We start from the raw sequence: 11,778 nt of genomic DNA on the forward strand, positions 1-11,778 counted from the left end.
CGTCCGCCGCAGAGGTTTCTGGGATTTGTAGTCCCGCCGCTCCGCCACCACCACGCAAGCGCAGAACCTTCCCCGCCCGCACTACTTGAGCCGGGGAAGGAGAAGCGTTCGCTGATTGGTCCGGCGGCGGCCTCACTCTCCCTCCCTCTCCACCTTCCCTGACTTGCGACTGGTTCGGCTGCGCCTCCTTCCTTCTGGTTGGCCGGCCGCCGCTAGTAGGCGGGGCCGCGCCGCTGTGGCGGGAATTGCGGCGGCGGCGGTAGTGGGGCCGGGCGCGAGCGGGCGGCGGCGGTGGTGAGGAGAAGGCGGGGGGGGGGAGGAAATGGCTGGGAAGGGGCTGAGGCGAGTGGAAGCGGGAATGAGCCGGGCCTGAGGGGCTGGAAGGGAAGAGGACAGGGGTCCTGAGGTGGGACAAGGGGTCTTAGGCCAGGTGCTGGGAAGAGGTGGGCCTGAGGGGGTGGTGGAGGTGAGGCAGGGGCCTGAGGTAGCCAAGGGGTCTTAGCTGAGATGCTGGGAAGAGGTGGGCCTGAGGGGCTGGTGGAGGTGTGGAAGGGGCTGAGGTGAGGGGAGATGGGGAAGGGGCTGGGGAGAGAGTGTGGCTATGCCATGGGGTGGGAGTGGGTTTGGGGGGAGGTCGGGGTTTGGACTGTGGTGGGGGCTGCTTTGGAGAGGAGTGGGGGGCTGAGGGCTGGAGAGTGGGGAATGGGGTGGGAGGGCTGGGTGAAAAGATGAAAGATTTGGGAAAGGAGCACGGTTGGGGGATGGAGCTGGAGGAGGGAGGGGGACTGAGAAGGAAGCCGTGGTGGGCTGGGAAGAGGGGGGTTGGGCTGGGAGAGCTGGACAGAGGGTTTGGGAAGGGAGGAGAATTTGGGGGGAAGTAGGGGCTCTGAAGGCAGAAGCAGGTGGGGTAGGGGGGAGGTTTGAAGAGGGAAGGGTTAAGGGGATTGGGAAAGGTACATGGGGGACATGAAAGCAGAGAATGATTAATGTGTTATTAGGGAGCAAAACTTGGCATGGTGCTGAAGAGCACTGGTGCAGGGAGAAGTGAAATGAGTGACTGAAAAGGAAGCAGGGTTATCGGGGGATAGGGCTGTGGAGGGGGAATTGAATGAAGGACCACAAGAATTGCAGCGGGAACCCGTACTAGACAATGAAGTGAAGGACGACATGGGGTGGGGGGCCTGGGAGTGTGACAGGGATCTGGAGGTGGAGGGGAAGTGCGGTGTAAGGCTCATGAAGGGGTTGGAAGAGGGTGAGCTGGAGAAAGGGGGTGAGTATCAGGATGTGGACTGGTAGAAAATTGGTAGTGGAAGGACAGGGAAGTGATGTAACCATTGACGGATAAGTAAATTTATGAGGGGGGAAAGCGAGGGTGAAAGATTTAGTGCCAAACTGGCACTTCTGGCTGATTTAATTTCTTTAAAAGTCAATTCTGGTAAAAGTGAGTTCAGCTGTTACCCAGGAGGTCTTGCCTTCCCCCTCCTGCCCTGCTTAGGAAACGTGTCTACATAGTTCTTTTCCTTTCTCGCTAAACTTTGTCTGCTGTGGACAAATCGATGTCACTTCCCAGGTGGTTGCATCCCACTGTGCAGTCAGGATTGTACTTGATAATGTCTCAAAGTTACCATGGATATAGGCTTTCTCTTAAAACCCCATTTTATCTGTCAGTCCTCATGCAGCTGCATCATATACTGATGCATATACCACTAAAATTTATGCCAGGTGGAAGTATTTGCTGTTGATTGTTGGTAAGCTGCTTTGTTTGGGAGAGTTTTAAACTTTTTATCCCTTTCTCTTCCAGGGTTTTACTGGAGGTGACGACTGGTTGCCATGAGTTCAAATATTTTCCTCTGATTTACCGTTCACTGGGCCAAAGCGAGGGATGGCTACGGAAGCCAAGTACAGCATCGTTCAAGAAGTGGGCCGAGGGAGCTATGGGGTGGTTTATGAGGCCATCGTTAATCAAACTAGAAGCAAAGTAGCTGTAAAAAGGATGCATTGTAACGTGCCTGAAAATGTAGAACTGGCTCTGCAAGAGTTCTGGGCCCTGCAGAGCATCCAGAGGCAACATGAAAATGTGATCCAGTTGGAGGAGTGTATCCTGCAGAATGGCCAAGTCTTTCAGCCAATTAGTCATCGTTACAGGAAATCAGACAGCCATTTGCTGCTAATTGAAACCTGCCTGAAAGGGCGGAGGTGCATGGATCCCAAATCGGCCTGCTTTCTGTGGTTTGTGATGGAGTTTTGTGACGGTGGCAACATGAACGAATACCTGCTGTCTCGCAGCCCAGATGCTCAGCTCAACAACAGCTTCATGCGGCAGCTCAGCAGCGCCGTGGCTTTCCTGCACAGAAACCAGATAGTGCATAGAGACCTGAAATCTGATAATATTTTGATTTCTCATAGACGTGGAAGTCCGGTAGTAAAGGTAAGGGAATAAAACTTTGCTGTAACAAGTATGTGATCTGCCTGCTTAAGCATCATGTGCTTTGGAATGGGCTTTTGGTATGTCTTGTCATACTTGTAACAAGCATACTCAGAACATCTGATATCAGTTGTGGGCTTTTTTTTTTTTTTTAGGAGTTTTGGAAGGAAGTAGAGGTCACAATGGTGTGTTTCTGTAACGTCCTTCATCCACTGCTTATCCGGTTGAGTTCAGGGCTGTCTGACTTCTGTACACTAGATAATCAGAGAGATCACGATCAGTCAAAGATGAAGCAATATGTTCTGTGCCCTTAAACTTCTAAGAACACACTGCCCTGTTACAACAGCTAGTGTGTCCAATATTGCTGCCTCAAGCACATATTGGTGTTCAGGGGAGGTGGGGAATGTCTTCGTGCTTCATGTTGGTGCCCTGATTGAGGTAAAGACTGGCTAGCTGCCTTTCTCGTAGCACCAGACTGAAAGTCTATACAGCTGCTTTTCAGACAGCTGGAAAAGCTGGGAGCCAGCTCGCTCCTGAACTTTCAATCCCGAGAGTTCCCGTAGTTAGACATAAAATAATAGGTCAGTGCATTCAGATAATTCATGACTTGATCATTTGGATCAATAATGGTATTTGTACTTCGACCTGTAGAGCTGTCAAGGGATGCTTAAATCAATGTCATCTTAATCGCTATGGATAATAATGGTAACGCAAGAGATTCAGTGCGCTCACTGTGGAAGAGTAAGAGCCGCTTCTCCCATTGATGTTGTTCAAGATATGTTTATGCCTAATTAGATGTAATCAGAGTGAGCTTCACAGAAAGATAACGCTCGGATACGTGTTTCGCCTGTCTTAGGAAGGGGAGCAAACAACAAGAAAGGAGTTGGGGAACGGACAACGAACAGGAAATAATCAGCTCTTTGTTTCACAGGGGTTGCCACCCGACAAGTGTCAGTGCCATGCTGCGGTGGATTTCAGGGTGGAATTCACTGAGCCGCTGTTTGTAAACATGCTTGTAAACTTGGTGTTTGTGAATAAGTTATTTTGCTTTTCTTCTTATGCATTGCAGGTAGCAGATTTTGGCCTCAGCAAGGTGTGTCAGGGGAAAGGGAATGTGAACCAGCATCGCTTCTCCTCTGCTTGTGGGTCAAATTTCTACATGGCTCCAGAAGTATGGGAAGGTCACTACACAGCAAAGGCTGACATATTTGCCCTTGGGATTATTTTCTGGGCTATGGTTGAGAGGATCACCTTCCGAGATGGGGATACAGAGAAGGAATTGCTTGGTGAGCATCAGATCAGTGCTGTCCTGTCGTCAGTGGATGTTCTGGACCTGTAGGGATTCTCTGAGAGGTGTTCTCCCAGGCATAGTTAGAAATGCTGTGGCATGTATGCTTTGGATGTGGCTTTTTCCAGGGATCTGCAAGCACCTTGCAACCCAAAGAAACCCAAAGTTGGGGTTTTTGGGGGGGTTGGATTTTGCTAAGAGAACTGCAAAGAAATCTCTTTTTCTTCAGCGTGCATTGCTCCTAATTTGGCTGCTTCTCATGCAGGGTTTCCAAGTCTTGAAGACGTATCACTAAGGCAGAGGGAATGCTTTTTATATTTACAAATCATTATTTTATTTGGAAGATCATTCCTTCTGCCAGATTTTTCAAAAAGACTCTAGGGGGTTTAAAGGTTAAGGGAAAGATCACTTCCGGCTTCTCTGCTGTCAGGCCTTCCTTACCCTAAGGAACGCTCTTCAAAAATGGATTTGGCCCTTATTGACACTAAAGAATTGTAAGAGAAAAAAACCCTCGTAGCTGTTGGTGAGGCATCTGTCTTACAGCTATGCTCTTGATAGAGGATTTAGTATCTGTCTACTTCTACTTGCTCAGAAATGCTTTTAATGCTCTTAAAAACCAAAACCTTTCTGGAATTGGGCTTATGGGTTTGCTTGTATCCTTGACTTGGCATAACCAAGGGATGGGATCACTCAGAGTGCTGAAAGGGTGTTCCAAGGAGCCAAATAATAAACTGGGAAAGGATGTTTAGATACGCTTCACTGCCATCTGGCTAGGTTTCCTCACAGTTTAGAGATGAAAGATCTTTTGGGGATGACTCCTGATGGCCTGCTCTCCCTCTCTCTCCCCCGCCTCCTCCTTCCTCCAAATCCCCCACATATATGCACGCTTGAAATACTTTGTACTAAAAGATTTCAGAAAAGTATATTGCAGTGGAAAATCCACCTTGAGAGGAGAGAATGCCAGTCATTCACATTAGCATAATAATTGAAGACATCTACCCAGGCTCTGAGATCATAGTATACCTGTCTGTTTGTCTTTTAAATGTTTCAATTCTTAGAAGGAATTTCTACAGAGGAACTTTGAGAAGCTATTGTGCTACCCCTTTAATTATTTTTTTATCTTCCAAGTAGGCTCAGTTCTAATTCTGTTATTTATTTCTTTTTAAAATGCCAAACATTGATAAATGTTTTAGTTCCTGCCTACAGAAACAAGCAAATGGCTGCAGCTGAGACCAAAGCATGAACAGATTTCATTAAAATAGCTACCCGCCAACTTGAGATAAGGAGTTTGCAAGGCCAACCTTTTTTACACACAGACAGGTCACTGCCTTTGAAACATTTATTCTTTGCTTGGTGCAGGGGCAGAACAGCTTGAGTGAGCAAAGCTGGGTTTACTGTCTGTTTTGGAAGCCAGTTAATCATTTTCAACAAGCGGTGAAATTATTTAGATTACCAGGAGCAAATTTACATTCCCCTTCCTTAATCTCACTGAGGAGAAGTTGGCTAAGGGTAAATGGCATATGCTGTCATTTTAATTGAAAATTGTTTGACTAACTGAGCAAATAAGTTTTGTGTTTAACTCTTTCAAGTCACCGCAGCCAGGCAGTCTCCCTCCCTCTTCCAGAGCTTCTGAGTCTGCTAGGAGGGTAAAACAGAGTAAAGTGGAGGATGTTCATTTCAGTGGCCCATTTTCTCTGCAGATGGTCCATAAAACTGCTTGATGAGCATGCCATGCTTAAACTTGCTCCCTCTGTTCCATGCATGGTTAAGGGCACAGCCTTGTGCAACACCTTGATTACTATTTGAAAGTAAAAGCCTCTTCTGATAACAGCCTTTCCCAATATTTGACTTGGCGGTTGCCTCTTAATAAGTGATGTTTCCAGTAATCTTTCAGATGTTTTGTTTTCCAGATTGTCTATCCATACTGCACATGACAGCATTTTGTGTAGACTTTCTTCTGCCTGTATAACCTGACTCTTCCTAATCTGTGTTCAGGAACTTACATCTGCCAAGGCAAGGAGCTTATTCCCCTTGGAGAAGCGTTGCTGGAGAATCCCAACATGAAGCTACAAATTCCCCTGAAGAACAAGAAGTCCATGCCGGATGATCTCTGCAAGCTCCTGCACGATATGCTGGCTTTTAACCCAAAGGAAAGATTGGATGCCTTCCAACTAGAAGTCCGAATCAGGCAAATCTCCTACGGCAAAAAGCGTCAACGATCTGTCTCATAGAGACGAAGGACGTTCAGGTTAGTGTCTCTGCCAGGCTGCTCCCTATTTAGTCTGAGCTTACAGGGGATTTTCTGTTATTGACCTCCAGGCCAAAGCCCTCTAAATCAAGCGTGACCTGTAGCAGTTCTGAAAATTCAGCATAGAAAGATACAGTCAAATGAGAAGAAGAAAAGGCTTTGATAAACATTTGGGAAAAGGAATTTGGCTGAAGTAGGTCTAACAAAGAAACTTTTGCCTCCTTAACGGTGTTTGTTCAGGGAATTGGTTGTGCTGTCTGTATTTGGGCCAGCCTGTCCTTTACCCTAAACCTTATCTATTCCCACAAATGAGGGCAGATTTTGACCATCACTCCAGCATTTACCTGTGCTTTTTTGTTGCTTTTACAATATATTTGCTAACTAAGTAAAAGCTGAAGTGGGCAAAGTTACTGTATATTTGGAGGTGTGCATCTTAAATATGGTATTCAGGTATGGTAGTACCTGTCAGATTAAAGACAGATTTATTTTATTTTATTTTTTTAATTAAAGCACTCTTAATGCTCAGAGCGCATCAGAGCTGGGTGCACCAGATGATAGAGGAGCTTCCTGTCCTGAACTGTTCAACATGTAAAGGCCTTGAATGTCTTGGAAAAGGCTGGGCTGGAAGTCTGGTAGTCTTGCCAAGTCATGCAGCAAGACTGTTGTTTTTATGTGCCCACTTTGAAAAAAAATTTGATCCTAATCCTTGTGAGTTCTCGATGGCCTCTTTAGTATCTGCTTTGATGGAAGTTTGAATGTCCAACATAAAGTTCAAGATGGTCTGTCAGATTCTGTGTCTTTCAGTAGAGCAATGAAAATACGGAAGAGAGTTTCCAGGATTTTCAAGTCCTGTCTCCTGCTGTCATGGGCTTCTTATCCTAGAATTTATTTGATAAATGCATCATAGAAATAAAGGTTTTTGTGTCTGATACTGTCACTGGGACTGAGCATCTGACTGTCCTTATAGCTAAGGACATTGTCCTTTGCAACACAAATGCATTTCTGATCAGTTTAAATACCCTTGATCTTGTGACAGCCTTGTCCTTTAGCTTAAAATGTTCTTCTCCTTCCCGGGTGTTTGCCCATTCTGAACTGTTTTACAGAGAATAATTGTAGCCTTAGCAGCATTTCTTCCTGTCTGAGGTTGGTTGGGTCCTCCATCTCCTCCATATACAAATAATTTCTGCGCTTACCCTAGATGGGTCTCTTCAGGTCCTTTTAAAGTGCTAGCGTTTACTATCTAGTCTGGAAATACTCCTCCTGATGTATTCCAGGATCACATCTCCCTCCTTTCATATCTGTATCAGTTAATCCTCTCATAATTACTTCATATCCTAAAGCCTTTTTTGACTTGAGTTGCTTCAAATCAATAACATTCTGGGTTAGAGCAGTTACTTTTGTTCACAGATGCATGACCTTATGTTTTCTATTACAGAGTTTCAACCCATGTCAGTTAGAAGAGACAGTGAATGACCCTGAATATTTTCTCGTCCTTTTTTATAACTGTAATACCTCCAGCTTTGTGTCATCGGCACACTTCTAATTGTGCCAAGGCTGTTAGTGAAAACATTAATTAAACAAGTCTATTGCCAGTGCCAATCTTGATAAAACTCTACTCTAGCATCTTCATTTCCAAATTATCCAATTCAGTTTTCCCTTGGGACAGGTTAACTGCCTTACATCTTCCTTTTTACTAATCACATTCTTCTCCTGTGTATCTAATACTTTCTTGTCTGGTACTACATCAAATGCTTTACTGAAATCTTAGCGGACAAGACCAACGCTTCTTTTTATCTAGAAAAATCAGTTTTATTGCTGAAAACTACTCGATTATTCTGGTAGGATCTGCAGTTCTGGGGACTCCCACCCTGAAACAGGAGGCCTGGCATACTCTAATAGCAACAGTACCACTAGTTGGCAGGCCAGCCCTGAAGTGGTTAGCCTGCTAGAGAGGAATTTGCAAGGATAAAGAGAAAAAAAGGCTCCAGCAGCACAGTGTCAGGCTTACTACTGTTGACTTTCCTTTTTCATTATGAAACCATAATGGTAAATAGGTTTGCAGACTAGGTTGAGAAGAAAAATGCCAGCACAGCCAGGACATATCCCTGAAAACCCCTGTCTGTCTTGATCTTCATTTATTTTACTTCCGTGTTCGGTAGGAAGCTAGCTGAATACCTCCTACACTTGCTTTTGGCATGTAATCGGAGTTGATGCAGCAATGACTTGAGGTACAGCGCTCCACGCCACGAGGCGCTCGTCTCACGCTGTTGAAAATGCTGTCAGCTGCTGTGTTAGTGTGGACTGAAATGAAAACCAGCTCACCTTTCTAAAATGGGGTTCTCTTAAACACAAATTCATGGATGCTTCAGTCCAGAAAACAGACAGATTTCATATCCGGCTTTCCTAATCTAAAATCAGGAGTAGCACAGAAGCTGAAAAGGGTTTCTGGCAATGCTAAATCTAGGCACTTCAGAGGAAATTCTCCAATAGCAACTTTGAATCAAACAGGGGATGCTTTTTTTTCCATAATGCTTTGTTATCATAGGGCAATGAACTTGACAGTGTAGGGCAGCCAAACACTAAATCTCCTCAGAACAGCATGAAAAACATCTAAATGAGTGTTCTTTCATTAATTTAAAGATAAGGATATGGATATAACTTGTGATTCAGGAAGTCCTTAAGTTAAACATTGCTCAGAACTGGGACTTTTGCTGAGGAAAGCCTGCTTGTGTATGTGCCCTGTGCTCTTCCCAAAGTGTATGCATGCTATGGATGTCCCCGAGGCAGAACAGTGGGCCAGGGGACCTTTGGTATGGCCCAGTGCTTTCACCAAAAAGTCTTTTATTTTGCAACTTCGGCACCTTTCTTTTGCAGGTATCATGTCCCGCTGTGATCTGGAGGCCTTGGAGATGGTGAACAACTCTGCCTGCTTTTGGAATGAGTGCATCGATCAGAAGACCATTGCCGGCTTCCCGTTCTCCCGAATGGTTATATTTAAATGGACAATAACTTTATTTATTTGTACAGTAATTTTAAGAGAAGAGCTACAAAAAAACTTATTTTTATGTAAACCTTTGGTGTTTTTATATTTGCGGTTTTATGGAACGAGTAGCATAGGTGAAAACTTGGCTGAGGTGACCTTGACTGCCTGGCCATACTGGGCACAGTTGTAGAGGAGTTTCTGAACTCGCTCTTTTTAAAGCAACTCTTGTGCCTCTTTTTGTTGCCGTCCTGTGACTGCCTTTTCGAAGGACGGCAAAGAAACATGCAGAAACCATCTGGAGATGGGCTTCTCTGCCCCATTGCATGTTGACTGCCTTTCCAGCCCTGGCTTCTCACTGATAATGCCATGTCACTTGTCCTTGGCACAGAAGTTGTCGTTAGGAGGCTTAATTGGAGCTTTTTTTTGTGTAATTCTTCACTCCGTGCTGCTTGGCCACGTAACTGAGTGATGTCTGCTGAATGAGCTGGCAAAGTGTTCAGTGTCTATTCTGAAAAGTTTGAGCAGAAACAAAAATGTATTTTCTTCACAGTAGCTTTTGAATATTCTTGCTTAGATTAACTAAAATGCTTTCTTAAAATAAATACAAAGAATGTTAAAGATGCCAACTCTTGATTAGAACGTATGCGTCACTAACACTTAAAGTAGTTTAAGGAATCATGCTTCCTGCTGTGTTAGCTGCTTGTGCCAGCTGTTCTTACAAGGGAAATGAAAAGGACTGAACTGGAATCTTGGCAGGTAAATGGGGAGTCTAATTTGCACCCTGTTTGAAAAATATTTTAATGTATCTGTAAACTACTGCTGATCTTTGCTTTTCTTAAGTTGCTGGGAGCTCCTGGCAAAGGTTCCTCCTATGCTCTTCTGTTGTGCAGAGGTGAAATAGTGTCCTTCAGGGACAGCTTCCTTTTGTAGGAAAGGAATAAACTGCCAAAAGAAAGATAACATGCTGAGCCCCTCTGCGTCACCTATGCCACACAGAGGACAGAAATACATATATTTCTGTTGGATTATATTTCTTCCCCCTGTCCTACTCTACTGAGATTGTGGCTGCAATATAGAAGATTCTGTATTATAAGCAGTGTGTCACAAGCTAAATTCATGGAGAGGATCTTTCTTCCTGCCATGACTTTATCCAGAGGCTCCACTGGCCTTCCATGGGGAATCGTAAGATTTTTCTCACCTGCTCCTCCAGGCTGTAAAATATGTTTGTCCTACACAAACAAGCATTGATGGACCTCTGTCCCCGTAACAGATAACAAATGGACTACCCAATAGGAGTGGCTGCTGAAAAGAGCTGTTGTGGGAACATTTAAAAAATAAGTTAATTCCAATCGTTAAATTAAACTTGACTTTTGAATTTAGAGAATCCCTAGTCACACGCTGCTGATGCGTATGAAGTGTGTGCAGCAATGATAGACACGGTTGCTTTGAAGCTCATTCAGCTCTTGACACCTCTGTGCAGACAGATGTTATGGTGAAAATAGGGGTCTGGATCTGTTGTTATTAAGAGCCACAGTCACCCTGTTCTGGAGAGCACTTCTGTCTTCTGGTGAGAGATGGGTCTGGCTTTGATCGCAGATCTATACACGCAGTACAGCACGGTCTTACCTAATTCTAATTGTTGCCTTGATTTCTAACTTGCCCTTTTCTGGGGAATTGTAACTTAGGACTGTACGCTGGGTTTTCCTTTCTGCAGCTTTCAGTTACAAGTACTCTTCTGCTTTGCAGAGCTGCTATTCTGAAGTAAGGTTTCTTCAGCCTTCTCTTCCTAACCCTGTAGTTGCTGCTGCTCTATTGTCTGCTCTCTGCCACCTCTCCTCAGAGCATGCTGGTGGTCTTCCAGGGCTGTTTTGAGTTGAGACCAGTCCATTTTTCTAGGATACAGATAGGTTTGCACACCCTCGCGACATGTGAGAAAATTGCAGGGCACAAGAATGGCTGGTTTACTCATTTTCTTCCTTGTTTTGCCATGCTAGGCGAGTATCCTCACAGCTGCTAGATATTTTTAGCTAGTCTGTACGTATGCTTTAATCACTTGAAACTCTGTACTTTATAAATTAATAAAATGCTGTGGTTTTTTACTAATGCATTATAAAGTGTGGTAATACTGAGCATCTCTTTAGAATCACATGTGACTTTTTTTTTTTAAGGTACCACAAGTTAGTAAGTCTAATACCTAGTGAATTGGTAAATGAACATATGCGATGACAGCCTCTAATTTAAGTGACTACTTCTTAGGGAAGGGTGGGGGGGGGAGAGAATCCTGGAGCTGCTGCGTGTAGCTCTCTGAAAACAAGCTTGATATTAAAAAGTGATCTAAAGGGTAAATGTAATGTCTGTAGCCAGGAAAGGAACAGAACAAAATGGAAAAGTGCATGAATCCACGGTATTCTCCTGTTTCAAAAGCTGTATGCAGCTCATTAATAATAATATAGCTGAGTGGAGAAAAAGAAAAATACAAAGAAGTTTGTCAAAGACCTACAGTTTGGGAATGGGGGATGGGAAGTTTGTTAAACTATGTATGTTACGGAGAAAATGAACTCCTCTTTATTGAATGGAAGCTCCCGCCTCGTGCTATGAGAACTAAGGGGGTGCCAGGGGATGCGCAGGTTTCGTGCAACATGTAGCTGAATTGCTAAACTCCCCGGTGATAGCAGAAGTGTCAGAGGGCTTAAATCACACTGATTTGTGGAAGATATATCTACAAGTGGTTACTGAGCAGTGGTTTCAAGCAACCTTTGGTTCAGGGAGCTCCTAAACTGTTGTTGAGCTGCTCTCTCTGTCGTGCCTTGTTTGTGGACAGTTTTACTTCCAGC

At 44.5% G+C, this 11,778-nt stretch overlaps 1 protein-coding gene across 1 annotated transcript; it reads left to right on the forward strand.

Moving 5' to 3' along the window:
* Nucleotides 1-240: 240 nt before the first annotated feature.
* LOC104313205 (serine/threonine-protein kinase PDIK1L) lies at nt 241-11,241 on the forward strand. Its single transcript, XM_069805500.1, has 5 exons — nt 241-294; nt 1,802-2,428; nt 3,495-3,711; nt 5,709-5,961; nt 8,836-11,241. The coding sequence occupies exons 2-4, from the start codon at nt 1,883-1,885 to the stop codon at nt 5,942-5,944; spliced, it is 999 nt and encodes a 332-aa protein (XP_069661601.1). The 5' UTR covers nt 241-294; nt 1,802-1,882; the 3' UTR covers nt 5,945-5,961; nt 8,836-11,241.
* The last annotated feature ends 537 nt before the right edge of the window (nt 11,242-11,778 follow it).

The sequence above is a fragment of the Haliaeetus albicilla genome, chromosome 18 (genome assembly GCF_947461875.1).
Source record: "Haliaeetus albicilla chromosome 18, bHalAlb1.1, whole genome shotgun sequence".
In the NCBI taxonomy this organism is placed as follows: domain Eukaryota; kingdom Metazoa; phylum Chordata; class Aves; order Accipitriformes; family Accipitridae; genus Haliaeetus; species Haliaeetus albicilla.

Excerpts from the sequence above, each read along its gene's own strand:
- LOC104313205 (XM_069805500.1), top strand. The coding sequence starts at position 1,883 with ATGGCTACGGAAGCCAAGTACAGCATCGTTCAAGAAGTGGGCCGAGGG. Across the intron at positions 2,429-3,494 it reads GTGGAAGTCCGGTAGTAAAG|GTAGCAGATTTTGGCCTCAG; the intron begins GTAAGGGAATAA and ends TATGCATTGCAG. Across the intron at positions 3,712-5,708 it reads TACAGAGAAGGAATTGCTTG|GAACTTACATCTGCCAAGGC; the intron begins GTGAGCATCAGA and ends ATCTGTGTTCAG.